Here is a 23,680-nt window from a genome sequence, read left to right as displayed (position 1 = left end):
CAAAGAGAAAGGAAAAATTTAAATCGCATCATATGACACCTTTAACTTTACATTGTACCTTAATGCAAATGTTTAGAAATGATTTGATGAGAAACGTGATGCACGTGTGCTGATACAATTGTCCTCAAAAGTCAGGCTATTCAAATAAGATAAGAGCAGCTGCATAGGAAACGGCTGCAGGTAGGGGTGAGAAAAGACGGTATGTAATCGAGACATACATTTTTTAAATAATAATGTAATTGTGGATATCTAAAAAAGCCTTTGAAAACCAAAAACTACAACTACAAAGAATACCATATTTATTTATTTGCTTTTTAAATAGGTTCATTTGCATCTTTTTATCTTCATGAAATGCCTTTGCCTTATCCTGCTATAAAATATTAGCTGAAACAGCATTCCGTCCTGTATACAACATCAACAAAATTCGTTTTAAACTACATTTAGTGATAAAACTTTAGTTTTAACTCCAGGAAATTAACAGTGTATACTATTATATTACTAAACTAACTGAATGGCTTCAAATTGTATTTTACAGTGTGTTAGATGTTGAAATGCAACACAACCATGTCTATCTTACGTTTTTGGCCCTAGTTTTCTCATATTTGTTCCGTTTGTCTGATTTCACATTAAATATTTAGGCATTTTGACTTTTACTGAGCTATTTTGCTGGTTTGCTTGTTGATTACTGGAGCATTGGGAAGGCTATCGTCTTCCATTCTTATTCTGTCTTCTCGTTTTCTTCTTCTGTCAGGTTGGAGATACTTCATTTGACCTGCCAGAGGCAAACGTGCTAATCCAGATCTCGTCTCACGGCGGTTCTCGCCGTCAGGAAGCTCAGAGACTGGGCAGAGTGCTGCGAGCCAAGAAAGGTAACAGGCTATTGGAAGTCAACATGACTCTATAACAACCCTTGAAGGAATTGCAATTGAATATTTTTGGATGAATTTTTAATGATCTGATTATCCGACAAGATTTCAAACTAAAACTGACCTGTCATGTCTTTTCTGCACAGGTATGGTTGCGGAAGAATACAATGCTTACTTTTACTCGCTCGTCTCTCAGGACACACAGGAAATGGCTTATTCCACCAAGAGACAGCGCTTCCTAGTGGACCAGGGATACAGTTTCAAGGTTTCAAGATCATATTTGACCTGCAAACACCTGAATTTGATTATGCTGATTGGAAATGTGGCCAGACTGGATAGTAATAATAATGAGTCTCAGTCTGTCACATCTCATTCTTTTCATTTCTTTTTAGGTGATCACAAAATTGGCTGGGATGGAGGAGGAAGACTTGATGTTTTCCTCTCGTGAGGAACAGCAGCAGCTCTTGCACAAAGTTCTGGCAGCATCAGATCTTGACGCAGAAGAGGAAGTGGTGATGGGAGACGTGGGAGGGAAGCCACAGGTATCTCCACTTGTTTTTGTTCCTCTCTGCCTCCTCATTTGTTTGCTGGGTGTAAGGTGCTGTTTTGATCTGGATCATTAACCACAGAAATGACAAACACTGCTCTCTGCTCGGATTTAAAAGAATGGTCACCCAAAAATGAAACATTTGTCATTTACTTTCTTTCTTCTGTGGAACATTAAAGCAGATATTTAGCAATGTGGTCATGCTGTGCTGGTCATTATGGAAAACTCTACAACGCAGACACAAGAAATATGTGCACCTTGTCAGTAAATCACCCAAAGAATTTTCCCCTCCCATCTGCGTTTTTTTATGGAATTGCGCTCTAATGCTAATTTGCCCTGTTTAGTAAATCTGGCCCTTAGAGTCATATTAATTCATTTTATGTTTTTGATCTTAACAGCCTCAGTCTCCATTCCATTTAGTATATTATCTATAAAAGACAACTTTATTCAATATTTCTCCTTTTTTATCCAACAAAAGAGAAAAAGCCAGAAGCTTTAGAATGACTAAGTGAGAAAATCAAATGTTCAGGTCAACTGAGAACAGGCCAAGCACTTTTAGCTCTTGATCCATATGGCCTATCATCTTTTCTGCTTATTGTTTAGAGCATTGACGTACATTCAAGGGTTAAATCTGTATTTGCGTCAAGATGATTTATGTTAACCTGCTTAATGTGTCAGTAAGGATTGTGGTTTTTTTTTTTTTCACTTTTGAACCATTTCTATAGTTTTCTCGCCGAATGGGAACTATGAGCTCCATGTCTGGTGCAGACGATACCGTCTACATGGAATACCAGACGTCCCGCAGTGGCAAGTCTTTAGCTGGCAAGAATGTCCATCCTCTGTTTAAACGCTTCCGCAAGTGAACACACTCATGGCACGGCTGATGTATTCACAGCATCTGGAGAGACCAGGCCACTTCCTGGGACGCCCAGCATCATAATAAAAGACACTTCATGGCTGCTTGTCTCAGACAGACCAATTTAAAGACTGAGAAAGAAGCAAAACTCCTGTAATTTCAGAAAGATTAAAAAATCTAATATGTATAGTATTGCAAACAGGATGTTTGTTATTATAAGAATGATTTCTTTGAATTTGTTGTGAGAAACTGAATGGAAATTGAAGGAAGGAATTTGTACAGTATGCAAAAGCCAAAACAGAGCCTGTTTTTTAAATTTACTGGTAAACTTTTAGCGAATAAAATGTACTTTGGTATCTAATAAGATTCTATTAGTGCATTAGGTATCTTATTGTCAATGAACAGTATTTATTAATCTTGGTTAATTTTTATTTATTAAAGGGGTCATATGATGCGATTTCAATTTTTCCTTTCTCTTTGGACTGTTACAAGCTCTTGGTGCATAAAGAAGATCTGTAAAGTTGCAAAGACTAAAGTCTCAAATCCAAAGAGATATTCTTTATAAAAGTTAAGAGTCAGCCATGCCTACCTAAAACGTCTCGTTCTAACACGCCCCCACATGTCTACGTCACAATGTGGGAAGATTTGCATAACGCCGCCCAAATGTTCACGCAAAGAAAGAAGGCGTAACTTTTATTCTCGCTGTAGTATTATTGTTGCCGCCGCCATGTCGTGAAGGTGCTGTGTGTTTCGTTGTGAAAGCGAAACTTCTTTGGTTGGCCTTCCAAAAGAGGACGATATCCGCTTCGTCATGCCTGGAGCTGATCCGTGCTGGTTGCTGAGGAAATACATCAACTTCGCGCTGTGGATCACCAGATCGGCTTTCCCGGTAGACAAAGCAGAGTCCAGCCCCTCATTCATAATTGTTATAGAATTTATGAGTTCACATTTATTGATGGATTAGCTGGAATTTTAAAAAATTGTCACACTTTAGGATTATTGACATACCTGCTGAAGGTACACAGAAGAAATGGTCACAACATCTAATTGATTCATTTTAAAAAGACAGAAAGAAAAATTTACTTTTATTTAGCAAGGTTGCACTAAATTGATCCAAAGTGACAGTAAAGACATTTATGATGTTACAGAAATTTCTACTACAAATAAATGCTGTTCTTTTTGAACTTTCAATTCATCAAAGAGGCCAAGGCTGCATTTATTTAATCAAAAATATAGTAAAAACTATATGGGAAAATTACAATTTAAAATAACAGATTTTTATTTTTAAATGTAAATGTTTTCTGTGAATTTTCAGCGTCATTACTCTCATTACAGTCTTCAGTGCCACATGATTCTTCATAAATTATTCTAAAATGCTGATTTGGTGCTGTAATAATGACTCTTATTATTATCATAATACATAACGGCTGTATTATTATCATCATCATTAATATTATAGAATTAATATTATCAATTGAATATTAATATGTATTAATTTTTATAAGCATATAAGATATTTCTTTCAAATACATAAAAAAAATCTTAATTATTACAAACTTTTGACTACTGTATATTTATATATTTTACATAAAATCATGACAATAAAAAGCATCTAGTGGTAAGAAGATTCCTTTAAATGATCTTGGTTGCATGATTTCATTTAATTAGCAGCAGCTATGTCAATGTAGAGATCATAATTTTAAAACATAATTTTGTATTTTGTAAATGCAATTTCAGGTGTTAGTGCAGGATCCTGACATCTGTGCCGAGTACACTTCTCTTGACTCTGTTGGTTTCGTTTGAGCACACGGCTGAAGATTGAGTTAAGCTGCCATGTGCTCTCTACTTGTGTTTGTTGCTGTTTGTCATGTGCTCTTCTGTTGGTCTCATGTCTTGGTTCTGCCCTTTGTCACCTTGTTATTAGTTCATTTGCTTTACCAGCTCCACTTCATTGCATTTCCTTCCCTGTTTAGTCTCTCTGTGACTTGTGCCAGATCGTTGTTGTGCCCATTGAACCGCTTTACCCGAGTCCTTTCTGCTCTTTGCACGTGCATCTAACAATAAAATCAGCTACACAATAAAACAATGAATGGAGATTAAAGGATTAGAGGATTGTGATTATTAATATGATTAATTAAGTGTGGTAAAAAGCCTCATGCACCTGTGAGTGCCAAACACTGGTAAAAGAACACAAAGGCAAAGCAATCTTACACAATTGTGTTGACAAATGTGAGACTTCTGAGATGGTAGTGTTTGGGGCTTTTCCCTTTTAAAGGGATAGTTCACCCAAAAATTTCTTCAGTAGAACACAAATGATGATTTTTAACTCCAGCCGTTACAGTCTATCAGTCGTATAATGCATGGCAATGGTAACAAAATCTATGAGAGTAAAAAAAAAACATGCATAGACAAATCCAAATTAAACCCTGCGACACGAAACGATCGGTTTGTGCAAGAAACCGAACAGTATTTATATCATATTTTACCTCTAATACCGCACTATGTCCAACTGCTTTGAGCGCGCACACGGCATCCGGTGCGTGAGGTGTGTACGCGCTCTGGCGTAGTTTACGTTAATGGGTGTGTTGATATCCAGCCGAAGAGCAATCAACCATAACTTCAGGCGAGCAGGCTCAGAAGTTTGGAATACGTGGAAAGTCACCACTCCCGAATGAGTTCGCGCGAGAGAAAGTAATCTTTTAGTTTTAAGTCGGTTTGAACAATCCGGATAAGCGCAAGTAAGTACCATTTTGATTAGCTGTTGTACTTACAATGACTGTGCACTGTGTAAACAATGCGTGACGTATAAAATCATGACAATAAAAAGCATCTAGTGGTAAGAAGATTCCTTGAAATGATCTTGGTTGCATGATTTCATTTAATTAGCAGCAGCTATGTCAATGTAGAGATCATAATTTTAAAACATAATTTTGTATTTTGTAAATGCAATTTCTGGTGTTAGTGCAGGATCCTGACATCTGTGCCGAGTACACTTCTCTTGACTCTGTTGGTTTCGTTTGAGCACACGGCTGAAGATTGAGTTAAGCTGCCATGTGCTCTCTCGACTTGTGTTTGTTGCTGTTTGTCATGTGCTCTTCTGTTGGTCTCATGTCTTGGTTCTGCCCTTTGTCACCTTGTTATTAGTTCATTTGCTTTACCAGCTCCACTTCATTGTATTTCCTTCCCTGTTTAGTCTCTCTGTGACTTGTGCCAGATCGTTGTTGTGCCCATTGAACCGCTTTACCCGAGGCCTTCGCCAGAGCGCATACACACCTCACATGGGGGTAAGCAGATAAACATAAAATTTTCATTTTTGGGTGAACTATCCCTTTAAGTAACTATAGATCCGCTTGGCTCGGAGACAGCGGTTTTGATACCAAGCAACAATGTAAATTCTCTAGAAAGGATAATCAGTGGGCTTTCCTGCTGTGTGTTTGCATGTGTAGTTAAAGTGATCAATAGTTTAATATGAAGGATAAAGAAAGATTTAAATCGAGGCAGGCAATGGAACACAAAAGTTATTTTCTGAAGCATAAATTGAATCAGTGATTCGTATTTAATTCTTAGGATGAGAATCTGGCATAAACATTCTGAGCTTGATTTTCTCTTGTTATTAAAAAAGAGGGTCTAAATACAAGAGGCCTCAAACAGCGGGACTCTGTGAGTCTTTTCATACAGTCTTAAGTTGCTTCGTAAATACGCTAACAGAGCATTTAACATATGCTGAGAACACTTAAGAAATTAGGAAAATATGATATAAATACTGTTCGGTTTCTGGCACAAACCGATCGTTTCATGTCTTAGGACATCACTGTGTCGTTACGAGCCGCAGGGTTTAATTTGAACTTGTCTGTGCATGTTCTTTTTACTCTCATCGATTTTGTTACCATTGCCATGCATTATACGACTGATAGACTGCCACGGCTGGAGTTAAAAATCATAATTTGTGTTCTACTAAAGAAACAAAGTCACCTACATCTTGGATGCCCTGGGGGTAAGCAGATAAACATCAAATTTTCATTTTTGGGTGAACTATCCCTTTAAGTAACTATAGATCCGCTTGGCTCGAAGACAGCGGTTTTGATACCAAGCAAGCATGTAAATTCTCTAGAAAGGATAATCAGTGGGCTTTCCTTCTGTGTGTTTGCATGTGTAGTTAAAGTGATCAATAGTTTAATATGAAGGATAAAGAAAGATTTAAATCGAGGCAGGCAATGGAACACAAAAGTTATTTTCTGAAGCATAAATTGAATCAGCGATTCGTATTTAATTCTTACGATGAGAATCTGGCATAAACATTCTGAGCTTGATTTTCTCTTGTTATTAAAAAAGAGGGTCTAAATACAAGAGGCCTCAAACAGCGGGACTCTGTGAGTCTTTTCATACAGTCTTAAGTTGCTTTGTAAATACACTAACAGAGCATTTAACATATGCTGAGAACACTTAAGAAATTAGGTATTTAGATTATGCAGTTTGCAATAAAAGGAAAGGAACAATACATGTTGTGTAACAGGTTTTACAAGAAAAAGAGGAGGAGGAGGATGGGGATCAGTATGTAGATGAGTATGAGAACCAACATTTAGGGTGAATATTCCTGCTGTATGCCCCAGTACAACCTAAGCTGTTCTAAGAAGATGAATCCCCCTTTTTTCCAGGACTTCAAAAACAAGCTTGTGGGAAGGTTTCCAAGAGTGTCCTACCCAGAGCTGAGCAATTAAAAAAAAGACAGAGCAAACTACACACTTGATTCAAAGCGCCTGATGGGACACTCAGAAAAAAGGGCAGTAAGGTAGGGCTAAAAGGTACATCTTTGTACCTTATTTACCCCTAAATGATACATTAGTGCATATTAGTAGGCCTACTTTAAAAGTAACATATAGCCTACCTTTTGACAGCTTTGTTTTCTGAGAGTACATGAATTTTAAAAAATACATTTGCACTCATGCAGCGACATGAAACTTGGCCAACAGATTTTTATTCTACGATGTCCAAATAACAAACACATGCACTGTCACGCAGGGATACGAAATCCAAATCTTATTTTTACAGGGCCCACCACCAGAGGGGGACAAGTCCCCTCAATATTTAGAAGTAGCCTATAGCCAAACTGTCCCCTCAGTATTTGCTGATATCCTGTATTATGAATCCTGTCATAATATCTGCTGCCTTGCATGATGCACCGCTTTGTTTGTTGTTAGGATGACAAGAACACTCTTAAAAATAAAGGTGCTTCAAAAGGTTCTTCGCAGCGATGCCATAGAAAAGAACCATTTTTGGTTCCACAAAGAACCATTCAGTCAAAGGTTCTTTAAAGAACCATCTCTTTCTTACCTTTTTATAATCTGAAGAACCTTAATTCTTTCGCCACAAAGAACCTTTTGTGAAACAGAAAGGTTCTTCAGATGTTAAAGGTTCTTTATGGAACCATTTAGACAAAAAGCTTCTTCTATGGCATCGTGAAGCACCTTTATTTTTAAGAGTGAAAGTTTTAAAAGGTTGCATTTTAACAGCTCTTGTCAATGTCAAAATGAATGAGATGGCCAATCAGATCAAAGAAGGCAGGCTAGATAAAGCGTATGATAAATAGCCTATTTAATTTTTGACAATTGTTTCATGATATAAATATTAGGCTAAAAGACCGTCATTGGCTATCATCTCCATAAACTATTTTCGCCATAATTTCGCCATTACATCACAATTATTTTGGTCCCAGGTTACAGCCTTGACTTTATAGACTGTCTTTTGATCGCGGCTTTAGGCTAGGCCTACATTCTTAAATGTAAAGCTTTCAAGAGACTTAAAACAATTCCTTTTTTATAATTGTGACTGTAATTTAATTTCTGACATCTCAGGGTTTGAGGACTAAAGAGTCGAATGCGGGTCAACTCAAGAGCTGCCAGCCACAATCGATTAATGTAATAATAATAAAAGAAAATCCTTCACTTCAGCTTTTCATCGACGTCCACTGCCTTGTGGGGGCTGCGTGAGGAACTCTGTTCCTGCCAGGGCCAAACTCCAGTGTCCAATCCCCTTCGCTGATCCGGCACCTCTCCCGTGGACCTTTAAAAAGCCGCTGCGCACCACGCATCAGTGCGCATTCGCTCCAGTCTGCGAACACCTCCACTTCTACAAGACACTCCTGATTTCAACTTGGTGGCACGTTATACAGTCTTTGAGATGGCTCTTCAAAGCAATATTCTGCACCTGGCCCGCAAGAGTCTGCTCCAGGAGTCATGCAAGCAGTTTCTCCTCCAAACCCACGGGCTGCACAAGTCCGCGGCGAGCGGCTCTCTGGACATCGCGGCGCACAGTCAGGCGGATCTGAAGGAGGAGGACATGGTGCGCCCCGTCGCTGAGGAGCAGAAGGTGGCGAGAGTGAAGACCCTCCATGAGATGCCCGGACCCAGCGCCATGGCGAACCTCATTGAGTTCTTCTACCGGGATGGATTCAGCCGCATCCATGAGATCCAGGTGAGTCCGCAGCGGTCAAATGGGACCACCGTTACGCGTTACTTTTTGTGTTTGCGTTTCAATGGTGTTTCTTCAAGTGCACAGTTTACACCTTCAATGCACGTTCAGTGGAAAAGACCCAGACGCAGTCATGTAGACTCATCCATATGGTTTCATTTAACAAAAAGGCAACATATTTCAATTTTATCTAAACTTTACCTCCTGTAACTTTTTATTTTACGAGTTGGCAGAAATACGTGCCAGAAATGGCCAGTGACAGTTGTTGCACAAACGTTAAATAAAATGTAACGTGAACTTTAACGTAAATAAAGATTTATTTGTTTGGAGCACAGTCAAGACTCGGCTACGTAATGTGCTGTGCGGACACGTGAGGTGTTGGATTACTTATTATGGAGTTGCATAAACCGGCGAGTGCAGTCTCCACCCCATCGCGAGGGACAGTCACAAACCTTATTTTATCCCAGGCGCAGTCTACACGAAGGATCAAATTCGAATGATATAGCATGCAATTCAAACACTTCAAGAATTGCCAGCTATAAAGATTGACAGCTGTCCGACAGAGATTTGACTCAGATATAAATGCACAGGAATGCAATTGCTGATATACAGTGCAGTGGTGTGTTCCGAAATGAGGAGGCAAAGTCTCCTTTTTTTTTTTTAAATCAAATGTAAATTCATGTCCCAGTCACTTTAAATAAACTTGCAATTTAAAAGTAGGTATAAAATATTTATTTTTGATAAATACAGAAGTGGGGGGGGGGGGGGGGGGGGGGGAATCGATTTTATATGTTTACATTTACAATGTAACCAATATTCCATCTATTAAAGCCAAGTATGAATCTCATGAAGTTAGTGTTTTCAAACATTTTACATTTATTCCAAAATAATAGCTAACTCAAGGCAGTAACAATATATTTTATTTGGGAACTTATGTGTAGCTATTCTTTTTAATAGTTAATGTTTAACTAGGCTACTTTTTAATTTTTCGAGTCATAGGGTCATCAAAGCTTGGTAAATTCACAGACTTGGAGTTTTACTTTTAATTTTACCAAGCTGATTACTCGCTAAAAACTCCCACAGAGATCATGTTTTCATGCCATTTCGAGTATTATTTTGACATAACAAAGTGGTTAGGCTATATCTGATAGTCGTTTCCTGAGAGCCGCTAGTTGTCGGCACAACACATTAGATTAAACTAGTTGTGCAGATAACTCGATATGTAGAGTTTGAGGGGACCAGGTATCAACAATACGATGGACATTGCTAAATCTTGGCAGATCACGAAGACATCTAATAAATACAGACATTTTTAGCGACGCGAAAGTAAACCGGTAACTCATATCCCGACCCGACTTCTGGCGACAGCAGAAATTCATTGCTACGCTTGTGCACAGAGTCCATTAAAATTCAATGGGCTCAGGGGAGGCGAGAGAGATGCGGACTCCTGCTGTAACTTTACCTGCTGGTGTCGCTATTGGACAATGTTTCTTCAGAAAAACGAGTGATTTATACACTTTTTAATGTTGTTTTACATTAAAGTCGGCATGAAACGGAAGTTGCGATTGTCTTTTCTTCTCTACTGTGACGTATATCCGAGTGAAATGGCATCTGAAATGAGAGGGCGGGACTTGATTTCATCCTTCGGGAATTGATTGGATCGTTGGAAGTTGGGGCGTTGCTAACAAAATGGAGGCCGATCTGAATGCCAGTTTGCAGTTAGTGGTGGGGGTTTTCTCTCCACTTGATTCACCGCCAACACCCAAGCATGAATAAATGTTTTATTTATTAAGGATGACGATCAACGGCACAAAACATGCCTAAACAGCGTGAGAGAGAGAGACTGCCTGAATGACTGAACGCGTCCTCTGTCAGGTTAAGTCATATTCATGAAAAAAATTTGTTTGCGATGTCCTAAGAGTAATGTTGTCGTAATATCCTAATATCTTTTCAATGTTTAGGGGTAACGTACTCCTTCATGACTGGTGTCAGTGCTATAAAGTGAAGCATCAGCTTCAGCTTTTCCCCGTTGTTTATCCCTGCGTTTACCCCTCACGTCACTAGCTACGCCCTTGCGCCATAGCTTGTGACCGGAAGAGAAGATGAGTCGTTTTGAGGGGGAGGAGAGGTAAACGCTTTTGATTAAAAATTACAAGAGCACATGAATAAAAAAAAAAAAAAGAAGTGCACAGATAAATTATTCATAATAAACACTACAGTATTCCATTAAAAAATAAGAATTTTCAATTTTGATTTCATGGTGACTTTAATCACCAATAGGACAAAACACAAATGTTTCGGCTCAAGGCATTCTTCGGTGTGTTGAAGAGGCCTGATTTAACCCCTAATATTTTGTTTTGTTCATATAAATGAATGTATTTTAGTATTAAATAATATTTTTGACTTCGATGTTAAAATGTAGATGTTACCATTTTAAAGTTACCATTTTTCAGCATGTATATGGTATGTACAGTATATACAGGACGTTTCCTCTGAGGCAACGGAGGCAGTCTCCTCAAAATACTGGATGAGAAAAAAAAATCATAGTACAAAAATCAAACAAACGCCAGTATTACAAAATAAACACTAAAAAGAATACAACAAAGTTGTCTAAGGGCTGTGAAAGATGAGGAATGTCTTGCAGGATTTTTCTAGCTGAGGAGACACAGCGGTGCCTTTGTGTTGTCTTAGTATGAATAGTACTTACGACTTGAGAAGGGGGATGAAAGTGGGCAAGCTCGCAGTAAAGGCCGTATTTGCAAATGGGCCATCCATACTGGGAAATGTCTTCCTATGAATACTGAGCAGTTGGCTAAGAGCCATATGGTCTTTGGGGAGACAAGATATTTTCAGTAAATGAGTGATGTGATATGCGCAAATATATTTTATTGCTGTCGCGGTTATGTTGTTTCCATTCTTATTTCAAGAAAGCATTTACAGTTTGAAGGAAACATCTAAACAAATGACTCTAATGCAGATTAGCCAAAAGCAAGAATAAAACAAATCCATTAAAAGTAAATTATATTTATATGGTTCAAGTGCATTTCTGAGATCCACATTGATCAGGTTTACAAATCGTTTTGTAGTTGGAGCATTCTCAGAAGTATGGGAAGATCTTCAAATCTCGATTTGGACCTCAGCTGGTGGTGTCCATCTCTGACAGAGACATGGTGGCACATGTTCTCAGGACTGAAGGTGCGACTCCTCAGAGGGGTAACATGGAGTCCTGGAAGGAGTACAGAGATTTGAGAGGAAGATCTACTGGACTCATCTCAGCGTAAGTACATGCTGATGTGCTTCCTTGAGGGGTGCTGTAGTCTAATTGATAAAATCGAAGCTGGTAACTTGTTTTGTCTCTTTGGATTAAAATGGTACACTGTTGTTAAGTAGTTTATTAAAAAATAAGAATTTTCAATTTTGATTTCATGGTGACTTTAATCACCAATAGGACAAAACACAAATGTTTCGGCTCAAGGCATTCTTCGGTGTGTTGAAGAGGCCTGATTTAACCCCTAATATTTTGTTTTGTTCATATAAATGAATGTATTTTAGTATTAAATAATATTTTTGACTTCGATGTTAAAATGTAGATGTTACCATTTTAAAGTTACCATTTTTCAGCATGTATATGGTATGTACAGTATATACAGGACGTTTCCTCTGAGGCAACGGAGGCAGTCTCCTCAAAATACTGGATGAGAAAAAAAAATCATAGTACAAAAATCAAACAAACGCCAGTATTACAAAATAAACACTAAAAAGAATACAATTTTTTATGACTGCGGATCATGGTCTCAAATAGGTACTAAGGGTATAGTTGCATTTATACTAGACAAATATTTAATCAGTTATGAAAAATTATTCTATCAAAGAGTAAATATGCACAATCAGTTGTAAATAATAATGGAATTATGTGTTATAATGAAATAATGATGAAAACCCTAATTTGTATGTTGATTTTCTTTCAAATTGCAATTCATGAAATTCCTCTTCATGTCATTCCAATTCAACATCCTGTGGAACATGACCAGTTGAATTCAAATTCTAACTCATGCACTGAAACAGAGCCAAAAACTCCCCAGTACTAATCTAAAACGGCCAGTGATGACTGGCATTGGTTTACATGTATATATTAATATTGAGGATCAGTTACAGTTATGTTGCGCAACAAAGTTGTCTAAGGGCTGTGAAAGATGAGGAATGTCTTGCAGGATTTTTCTAGCTGAGGAGACACAGCGGTGCCTTTGTGTTGTCTTAGTATGAATAGTACTTACGACTTGAGAAGGGGGATGAAAGTGGGCAAGCTCGCAGTAAAGGCCGTATTTGCAAATGGGCCATCCATACTGGGAAATGTCTTCCTATGAATACTGAGCAGTTGGCTAAGAGCCATATGGTCTTTGGGGAGACAAGATATTTTCAGTAAATGAGTGATGTGATATGCGCAAATATATTTTATATATGTCGCGGTTATGTTGTTTCCATTCTTATTTCAAGAAAGCATTTACAGTCGCCCTTGCGCCATAGCTTGTGACCGGAAGAGAAGATGAGTCGTTTTGAGGGGGAGGAGAGGTAAACGCTTTTGATTAAAAATTACAAAAGCACATAAATAAAAAAAAAAAAAAGAAGTGCACAGATAAATTATTCATAATAAACACTACAGTATTCCATTAAAAAATAAGAATTTTCAATTTTGATTTCATGGTGACTTTAATCACCAATAGGACAAAACACAAATGTTTCGGCTCAAGGCATTCTTCGGTGTGTTGAAGAGGCCTGATTTAACCCCTAATATTTTGTTTTGTTCATATAAATGAATGTATTTTAGTATTAAATAATATTTTTGACTTCGATGTTAAAATGTAGATGTTACCATTTTAAAGTTACCATTTTTCAGCATGTATATGGTATGTACAGTATATACAGGACGTTTCCTCTGAGGCAACGGAGGCAGTCTCCTCAAAATACTGGATGAGAAAAAAAAATCATAGTACAAAAATCAAACAAACGCCAGTATTACAAAATAAACACTAAAAAGAATACAACAAAGTTGTCTAAGGGCTGTGAAAGATGAGGAATGTCTTGCAGGATTTTTCTAGCTGAGGAGACACAGCGGTGCCTTTGTGTTGTCTTAGTATGAATAGTACTTACGACTTGAGAAGGGGGATGAAAGTGGGCAAGCTCGCAGTAAAGGCCGTATTTGCAAATGGGCCATCCATACTGGGAAATGTCTTCCTATGAATACTGAGCAGTTGGCTAAGAGCCATATGGTCTTTGGGGAGACAAGATATTTTCAGTAAATGAGTGATGTGATATGCGCAAATATATTTTATTGCTGTCGCGGTTATGTTGTTTCCATTCTTATTTCAAGAAAGCATTTACAGTTTGAAGGAAACATCTAAACAAATGACTCTAATGCAGATTAGCCAAAAGCAAGAATAAAACAAATCCATTAAAAGTAAATTATATTTATATGGTTCAAGTGCATTTCTGAGATCCACATTGATCAGGTTTACAAATCGTTTTGTAGTTGGAGCATTCTCAGAAGTATGGGAAGATCTTCAAATCTCGATTTGGACCTCAGCTGGTGGTGTCCATCTCTGACAGAGACATGGTGGCACATGTTCTCAGGACTGAAGGTGCGACTCCTCAGAGGGGTAACATGGAGTCCTGGAAGGAGTACAGAGATTTGAGAGGAAGATCTACTGGACTCATCTCAGCGTAAGTACATGCTGATGTGCTTCCTTGAGGGGTGCTGTAGTCTAATTGATAAAATCGAAGCTGGTAACTTGTTTTGTCTCTTTGGATTAAAATGGTACACTGTTGTTAAGTAGTTTTAGATAAGTCAAGTCAAGTCAAGTCAAGTCACCTTTATTTATATAGCGCTTTTAACAATACAGATTGTGACAAAGCAACTGAACAGTATTAATTAGGAAAATAGTGTCAATAATGCAAAATGACAATAGTAAACACTCATTTTTCAGTTAAAGACAGTTCATCATTGAATTCAGTGATGTCAACATCCAGCTTAGTTCAGTTTAAATAATATCTTTGCAATTATGTCAACGATAACGCTGGAAATGAAGTAAGAAAATAAGTAAGATTTTTGATATTTTTATTCAGCAAGGGAAGGGCACATTAAATCGATCAATTGTTACAATTACAATTGATTTCTATTTCCATTAAATGCTGTTCTTTCATCAAAGAGTCCTAAAAAACATCAGGGTTTACACAAAAATATAAGCAGCACAACTGCTTTCGGCATATTTGATCATTTCTGAAGGAGTAATGACTCCTGAAAAATCAGCTTTGCATCACAGGAATAAATTACATTTTAAAATATAATAAAATAGAAAACAGTTATTTATATTTGAAATTGTAATAATATTTTTTTTGATCATATAATTGCAGCCTTGGTGAAAATTCGAGATTTCTTTAAAAAAATATTTTACAAAATCTTACAAATGCTTGATTGGTAGTAGGTAAATGACAAATTAGTAATGTGAACCTTCAATATCCCAATATTATATATATATATATATTTAATTTTCCTGTCTCTGATAACAAATATATGATGTTTTCTATTTCCAGCGAGGGTGATGAATGGCTGAAGATGCGTAGTGTTCTGCGCCAGCTGATTATGCGGCCAAAAGATGTGGCTGTTTTCTCCCCTGATGTCAACGCTGTGGTGGACGACCTGGTGGAGAGAGTGAAGACACTGCGTAGCCAGCAGGACGACAGACAGACTGTCCATAACATCAATGACCTGTTCTTCAAATATGCCATGGAAGGTGAGCCTGAGGGCAGTGTGCGTTATTGTGGTAAATTAGAAAGGAATAGGAGGGCTTTGTATAAATTAAATTTGATCCAGCTATTTAGGGAGTCTGAGTTGGGGATTAAACAGATGTTCCACAGACAGATAAGGAATTTTTGGGGAGATTTGTTTTTTAATATAGTAATTGTTGTCACCTTTTTACATACTTATATAGCACTTTATACAAAACCATTTTCAATTTAAAGCAGCATCACAGTAATAAAGAGTAAAATAAAAGTGACAATTTTGGCAAATGTTTATCAATGATGAAACAACTTCAGTTTAGTTTCATTAATCAGCTCAGTTCATTCAATTCAATATTGATTTGGTTTAGTTTAATAACACCGTCAATGCTGCAAAGTTCACCAGCGATGAAACAACTGCAATTTTAGCTACAAAAGTAACTCTGTAGAAGATAATAGAGTCTATAATCAGCTCAATTCAGATTAGTGTTGATTGCTGCAAAGTTAATCAATGATGACACAACATGAATTTATGCTAACTCTATAGAAGACAATAGTGCTATTGATCAGCTCAATTCAGTTCAATGTTGATTTAATTTAAACAAAAGCAAAATTCCTCATATGTGTAAACATACCTGGCAATAAAGCTGATTCTGATTCAGATTCTGTCAGTGTTGCAAAGTTAATCAATTATGACTTCATAATTGATATGAACTATATAATTAACTAAATAATGAACTAAAATTATTCATAATTTTAGCTATTAACTAGCTCTACATAAGATAATAGTGACATTAATTAGCTCAGTTTAAGTTTTTGTGTTTTCACAAATACAGTAGAATTAGATCTGTAGTATTTTTTGAATATTAATTATCTTTTAATTGTCATTTGCTGATGTCAAAAAAACGGCCCACTAAATTCTTACATGTACATATAGTTGAAAGCATAATTTCTGATAAACCCTCTGTAGTGTGATTATTTGTGGATCTCACTTTACTCCTAATAGAACAGTGGATTAAAGATTCAGATAAGATTTAGATTAGCACATGAAAACCGTAGCAAATAATTGCTATTATTTGTGGGAGATTCAGTATGGTAAATCCATACATGTGAAGCAATACGTTATGAAAAACACATTGTTAAACTCTTTCCTAGGTGTTGCAACCATTTTGTATGAAACTCGCCTGGGCTGCTTGGAAAACGTAATTCCTAAGATGAGTCAGGAGTACATTGCTGCACTGCACCTCATGTTCAGCTCTTTCAAGACCACCATGTACGCCGGTGCCATTCCAAAATGGCTGCGCCCCATCATTCCTAAACCCTGGGAGGAATTCTGCAGCTCATGGGACGGCCTCTTCAAATTCAGTAAGAGCAGAGGGAACTGTGGTGGGGTTCAGTGTCATTGTGAGAAAGTTGGTCTTTTTGTTAAAAGTTTGTATAAATGTGTGTTTTAGGCCAGATCCATGTGGACAAGAGGCTTTCAGAGATCAAAAAGAAGATGGAGAAAGGCGAAGAGATTAAAGGAGGGTTGCTGACTCACATGCTGGTCACCAGAGAGATGAATCTGGAAGAGATCTATGCAAACATGACAGAAATGCTTCTGGCGGGTGTGGATACGGTAAGAACTGGTCCAATAGCAGCTGGGAAGTCATTAGGGCCTTTCGCACCACTTTAGTTCCAGAACTAAATGTACAGTACTAAAGTACTGGGACGATTTTGCGCAAACTTTTTCCCAGTACCATTTAAAGGGTTGCATTCGCACCGACAGTGTGTACTAAGAAGTGACGTAAGCCGGTCGACAGCGACGTCATTTGTGCGCGGCGTTCAACAACAGAAACAAAGAAGAACAACATTAACAACAGGAGGATGGAGGACGGAGGACGCTGTGATTGGAGCTGTTTTTGTTGTGTCTCGCCGGTTTCACAATAATGGACATGGAAAGTCGACGTATACGTAAAGCAATTGAAAGAATGCAAAGGAGGACTAAGAATCTCCAACGACAACTGGCAGTGCTACATTTGCTACAAGTGCCTGCACTTCAGCATCCGTCCATCTATCGCTGTTCTCCATACTTGCGACATAAGTTGACACAATGTTTACAGTATGTTTACACAGCGTTTTAAATCATGGCGGGGGAGGGCGTTTTCATACGCATTTGGCCAATCAATGTCTACTTACGTCACGATTAGTACCAGTTGTGCTGGTTAGACCCTGCTCCGAAGTAGGAGCTAATTTGGTTCTCGAAAAAAGCAATCCGGTACTACAATCGTACCCAGTTCTGGCAGTGCGAAAATGCCAAAAAGTGGGTAGTTCCACAATTAGTTCTGGTACTATGAAAAGGTTCCCGCGGTGCGAAAGGCCCTATAGCTTCTGAACTTGTGGTTCATGACTCGTAATTTGGCATGAATTCAATGGTAGACACCTAGTAACCCAAATTAATCTGGCCTTTACTGAAGTTATGCTGCAGTCTCTCCAAGCAGTGAATGCGTGTGTGGTGATTTAAAAAGCAGAACACATTGTGTATTGAGACAGCTGGAGAAATGGTTGCATCTAATGGTGATGATAAACGAACCTTCTCATCGGGACAGCATCTCAGGCGTCTTTTTCTCATCCTGTGAACTCTTTTCAAATGGTCAAATCGTAACGGGTGTCTGAGGTCTCAATGGAGAACGCTGTGTTCACCTAACCTAACGCTGACCTCTCTCCATACATCTCACCCACAATAAACAAGACCTGCCAAGACTCTCCCCTTTCACTGATGTGTCAGTTGGCATCCTCTTCTATTTGATCTTTCCCTCTCTTTTTCTTTCAGCCGTATGATCACATTAGCCATCGTGAGCCAAAGCCGGTCATGTAATCTTTCCCTCTCCGCCTGTCTGTCTCTTTGTCTTGCTTTCCTTTTGGCAAGGTGCCTGTTTTGGGTTCTTGCTCCAAAAAGGAATTAGTCACCCAAAAAGAAAAAGGTGAACATTGTGATCACTGAAGCTGAACACACATGACAGCAGCCGTTTTAGGCCCAGTTTTATCTGAGATAAAAGTAATGATGAATGGAGAGAAGCATGGCAGGTGGTTCATTACAGGATGAAGGGGTGGAGAGAGATGGCCTAACAATGGGGAGAGTGAATGATGTTGGCTGGGCAATCTTTGAAAGGAGGCTGAAAAAGCGGCATTGGGGGATGGACAGGTTTGGGAGAATCAGTCCATGGGAGTGAATCAGTGGTTATGTAATGGAACGTCTTATGCAAAACTGCAAAATATAGTAGAGCGGTGACAGAAATGATATTTTCCATTATTTGTCCTTTTAATTTGATTTACAGGGGCATGTTTTTTTTACCTTCATAAGTTATTTTATGTCAGATTCTTAAATTTATCAGTAAATTCAATTAGAATAATTAGACATCGTGACACTATGTCCTAATTATTGTAATTGCTGGTACCAATCAAATTAAATCAGCATTAACAAAATTCATTTTTGCGCCTCCAAAATGGCACAGAAACTGCATTTAAAGTGGCATTTAGATGTATTTACACCTCTAGATGTACTGTTTAATGCAGCTCAGAGGTGGTATGAATGCATTTACATTGCAATTCCATAATAAATAGTTTTATGAGATTAATGTTTAAATATAAAATTCTGAATAAAGAAATATGAAAGGATGAGAAAAAAACGAAACAGTGTCTTAATGAGTGAGTCATTGAATCATTCATTCAACTGACTCGTTCAAAATGGCTCATTCATTCAGTAATGAAACACTGCTGTGGCCTTGTTTAGACCTATTTTCACTGGAAAATACTGTGGTATAAATCAATATCACATATGCGTCATATTTCAGAAAAACAACACATGCTTTTATGATATTGCTTAACTATATCAAGTATTATTCCCCATATCTTTAATTTTGCACCAAGCAGAGGAATTAGTGTAGATCATGTTACTAATCTCTAATAAGTCATCAAATGTTCTTCTCTCTGCCCCTCTACAGACCTCTTTCACACTGTCATGGAGCACATACCTTCTGGCAAGACATCCCATAATACAGCAGGACATTTTTGAGGAAGTAGACCGAGTGCTGGGTGGGCGTGTCCCAACCGGAGAGGATGTTGCTCATTTGCCCCTTATTAGAGGGCTTGTCAAAGAGACTCTCAGGTAAGCTCCGCCCACCACTCTGAAAAATTCTCATTAGTTATTGCAAAGTTTATTGAGCTAATGACAGAAATACAGTGGTCTTTCTAAAATTGCACAGTATTCATAGAGATCTGCACAATGCCTAGTGTTGCTGCAATACACATTTTACATTCTGAATGTAATATTTAATTGTACCTAACGCTGACCTCTCTCCATACATCTCACCCACAATAAACAAGACCTGCCAAGACTCTCCCCTTTCACTGATGTGTCAGTTGGCATCCTCTTCTATTTGATCTTTCCCTCTCTTTTTCTTTCAGCCGTATGATCACATTAGCCATCGTGAGCCAAAGCCGGTCATGTAATCTTTCCCTCTCCGCCTGTCTGTCTCTTTGTCTTGCTTTCCTTTTGGCAAGGTGCCTGTTTTGGGTTCTTGCTCCAAAAAGGAATTAGTCACCCAAAAAGAAAAAGGTGAACATTGTGATCACTGAAGCTGAACACACATGACAGCAGCCGTTTTAGGCCCAGTTTTATCTGAGATAAAAGTAATGATGAATGGAGAGAAGCATGGCAGGTGGTTCATTACAGGATGAAGGGGTGGAGAGAGATGGCCTAACAATGGGGAGAGTGAATGATGTTGGCTGGGCAATCTTTGAAAGGAGGCTGAAAAAGCGGCATTGGGGGATGGACAGGTTTGGGAGAATCAGTCCATGGGAGTGAATCAGTGGTTATGTAATGGAACGTCTTATGCAAAACTGCAAAATATAGTAGAGCGGTGACAGAAATGATATTTTCCATTATTTGTCCTTTTAATTTGATTTACAGGGGCATGTTTTTTTTACCTTCATAAGTTATTTTATGTCAGATTCTTAAATTTATCAGTAAATTCAATTAGAATAATTAGACATCGTGACACTATGTCCTAATTATTGTAATTGCTGGTACCAATCAAATTAAATCAGCATTAACAAAATTCATTTTTGCGCCTCCAAAATGGCACAGAAACTGCATTTAAAGTGGCATTTAGATGTATTTACACCTCTAGATGTACTGTTTAATGCAGCTCAGAGGTGGTATGAATGCATTTACATTGCAATTCCATAATAGTTTTATGAGATTAATGTTTAAATATAAAATTCTGAATAAAGAAATATGACAGGATGAGAAAAAAACGAAACAGTGTCTTAATGAGTGAGTCATTGAATCATTCATTCAACTGACTCGTTCAAAATGGCTCATTCATTCAGTAATGAAACACTGCTGTGGCCTTGTTTAGACCTATTTTCACTGGAAAATACTGTGGTATAAATCAATATCACATATGCGTCATATTTCAGAAAAACAACACATGCTTTTATGATATTGCTTAACTATATCAAGTATTATTCCCCATATCTTTAATTTTGCACCAAGCAGAGGAATTAGTGTAGATCATGTTACTAATCTCTAATAAGTCATCAAATGTTCTTCTCTCTGCCCCTCTACAGACCTCTTTCACACTGTCATGGAGCACATACCTTCTGGCAAGACATCCCATAATACAGCAGGACATTTTTGAGGAAGTAGACCGAGTGCTGGGTGGGCGTGTCCCAACCGGAGAGGATGTTGCTCATTTGCCCCTTATTAGAGGGCTTGTTAAAGAGACTCTAAGGTAAGCTCTGCCCACCACTCATTATTTATTGCAAAGTTTATTGAGTTTAGGACAGAAATACAGTGATCATTCAAAAATCAAACAGTATAAACACTTCCCTCCGTCTCTCTAACGCATGCAGGCTTTTCCCTGTTCTGCCTGGAAATGGACGCGTTACACAGGAGGATCTGATCGTCGGAGGTTATTTCATTCCTAAAGGGGTAAGAACATATATCATGTGACTGTATGTGTATGCAAAAGCACATTTTTAAATGCTTGTCTCATAAACAAGTGTCAAAACCTGCCCCCGAGTAGAAGCATGGTTTCATGCCTTTCTTTCCTGCAGTTCTAGATTTAATTACCTTGACCTGGATATACGTAGATAAAGTGTGCTAGAAAAAAAAACACAGCTGACTTGTATTGTCACAGCATTAATTTGTTAAAAAGATTTAAAAGACTTTAAAAGAAAACAATTGTTACGCAATAAGGGAATAACTTCAATCAGTGGTTCTCAACCCACTAGGATGCCTCTGGAAATTTCGAGGGGGGCATTTTTATTATTTACAAAATAATGTGAAGCAACAAAATAATTTATATTAATATGATTTAATAATTAAAATTATAATGATAAAAACACAAACTTTCAACAACTATTAAATCAATAACTAATAACTAAACATAGTAGCTATTGTTTTTATTGAAAAATCTCCCAACTTCCTGTGTTCGCAGACTCAGCTGGCTCTGTGTCATTACTCCACCTCTATGGATGAAGAGAACTTCCCCCGTCCCGGAGAGTTCTGTCCAGATCGTTGGATTCGCAAGGATGCCTCTGACCGTGTCGATAACTTCGGCTCCATCCCGTTTGGCTACGGCATCCGCAGCTGCGTCGGGAGGAGAATAGCCGAGCTGGAGATGCATCTGGCTCTTACACAGGTGCTCGTTTATATATGTGTCTCAAAATTCAAAAGATCCAAACCGTAGTGGTGCTATTATTAAGCAGATTGTTGTAATAAAGACCGATATTACTTGAATGTGAACTCTAATTCCCTTGTCTAATGGTGTATTGATGTTCTTCTCCATCACAGCTCCTGCAGAAGTTCCACATTGAGGTGTCTCCCCAGACCGCTGATGTGTGTGCTAAGACTCATGGCCTGCTCTGTCCGGGAGCACCTATCAACCTTAGATTTGTGGACCGAAAGTAATCTGCCATTACACACTGTGTGTGAATTTAAACCATAATTCATACTGTGCTTCTTGGAGTCCAAAGACTGTTAGTGTTTTTGTGTAATATAGTGCCTCCTCCAGCTTTTATCCAGCGAAGAATGTTGCTTTTATTTATGTGTGAAGTGCCTCTAAGACTGTTTTAATAGTGCTCTTGTGTGAATATAGCTATTTTAAAAACGTTTAGAACAGGCACTATTTCATATAGTCGAATCAATACGAATTACTTCAAGAATTGCTTTTTAAAAATTGTATTATATTATTCATTTACAGAATTAATTTACATCATACTGTCTGTAATTTTCTCTTGTAGCTTTTTCATTTTGCTCAGCCTTAAAAAATAGCATGAAATATGGTCAAGAAGACCTTGTATATAGATGTTTTACTATTAAATTAGCTTTAGCACTAAGCTCATTATTTATTTAACATGGTACTTATGTAAGCTTAATGACTTTTAGCTTACAAGCAGAAAATTCCTAAAGCAAACACGAATGAGTAAATCCTAATACAACTACAAAGCTACTTAAGAAGACTGTGCTAAAATCTTGTCCTGTGGACACTAATATTAATATAAATACCGTGTAAGGAAAACACCTTAAATCACAGCAATGTCCGGCTATTATTATCTAATTTGTTATTCAAGAGCGAGGATTTTCTGTTGGTTCCTCTTTAGTGGAAAACATTTTAAGGCGAAATGCAAAATTGTGCCTCTTTTTTTTTTTGTGCACTAGCCTTCTAGGCAACAAATGGATAATGGGAACTGGTGGAAATGAACTATTTTTGGGATGAAATAAATGTTGTTTTTGAGGGTTGTGAACTTAATGCATTGTATGAAATTAGGAAGTGTGGAAATGCCTACGTTACTGAATTTTGTACGAATAAACTACACTTTGAAGACCTGCTGTGTTCATTTGTTCTGTTTAAACTCTATTTAAACACTAAAAAAAAAAATCATAATAGTCTGTCACACTTACCTGAACCACGTGAAAATGAATGAAAAATGGCCTCTCAGAAACTTTGCAATAAAATTCAATTTGTAACATTGCCCTCATAATTGTGATTTTTAAATTTCATGTACATAAACTTTGACAGACAGATGATGCATGACTTCAGAAATAACGTAACAGTAAATGCATTATCCATCTCTATGTAGTCCTTACCTTTATCCACCAGATGGCAGGATGGTTTGATG

General features: G+C 37.7%; 2 protein-coding genes across 2 annotated transcripts in view; both read left to right on the top strand.

The window, feature by feature from the left end:
- The window catches only part of LOC107581348 (TFIIH basal transcription factor complex helicase XPB subunit-like), a 22,506-nt gene extending 19,891 nt beyond the window's left edge, over positions 1–2,615 (top strand). Inside the window, 4 exon segments of the mRNA XM_016266873.1 lie at positions 752–869; positions 1,013–1,131; positions 1,259–1,408; positions 2,139–2,615. Coding sequence (XP_016122359.1) covers positions 752–869; positions 1,013–1,131; positions 1,259–1,408; positions 2,139–2,276 — 525 coding nt within the window. The 3' untranslated portion in view covers positions 2,277–2,615.
- A 5,668-nt stretch (positions 2,616–8,283) lies between these two features.
- Positions 8,284–23,385, top strand: cyp27c1 (cytochrome P450, family 27, subfamily C, polypeptide 1). Its single transcript, XM_016266872.1, has 9 exons — positions 8,284–8,740; positions 11,824–12,014; positions 15,326–15,525; positions 16,667–16,876; positions 16,966–17,129; positions 19,495–19,658; positions 21,410–21,488; positions 21,997–22,200; positions 22,353–23,385. Exons 1-9 carry the CDS (start codon positions 8,447–8,449, stop codon positions 22,467–22,469), a joined length of 1,623 nt encoding a protein of 540 aa, XP_016122358.1. The 5' UTR covers positions 8,284–8,446; the 3' UTR covers positions 22,470–23,385.
- The last annotated feature ends 295 nt before the right edge of the window (positions 23,386–23,680 follow it).

This window comes from Sinocyclocheilus grahami, unplaced genomic scaffold (genome assembly GCF_001515645.1).
Source record: "Sinocyclocheilus grahami isolate Dianchi unplaced genomic scaffold, SAMN03320097.WGS_v1.1 scaffold34.1, whole genome shotgun sequence".
Lineage (NCBI taxonomy): Eukaryota > Metazoa > Chordata > Actinopteri > Cypriniformes > Cyprinidae > Sinocyclocheilus > Sinocyclocheilus grahami.
The sequence above is the reverse complement of the archived record's forward strand: the minus strand, read 5'-3'. Positions and strand labels throughout refer to the sequence as shown.

Bases quoted from the DNA above. Each gene is read 5' to 3' on its own strand.
- cyp27c1 (XM_016266872.1), top strand. From the start codon at position 8,447: ATGGCTCTTCAAAGCAATATTCTGCACCTGGCCCGCAAGAGTCTGCTC. The intron at 15,526-16,666 runs GTGAGCCTGAGG...ACTCTTTCCTAG, and splicing joins CTTCAAATATGCCATGGAAG to GTGTTGCAACCATTTTGTAT. The intron at 16,877-16,965 runs GTAAGAGCAGAG...TGTGTGTTTTAG, and splicing joins GGACGGCCTCTTCAAATTCA to GCCAGATCCATGTGGACAAG.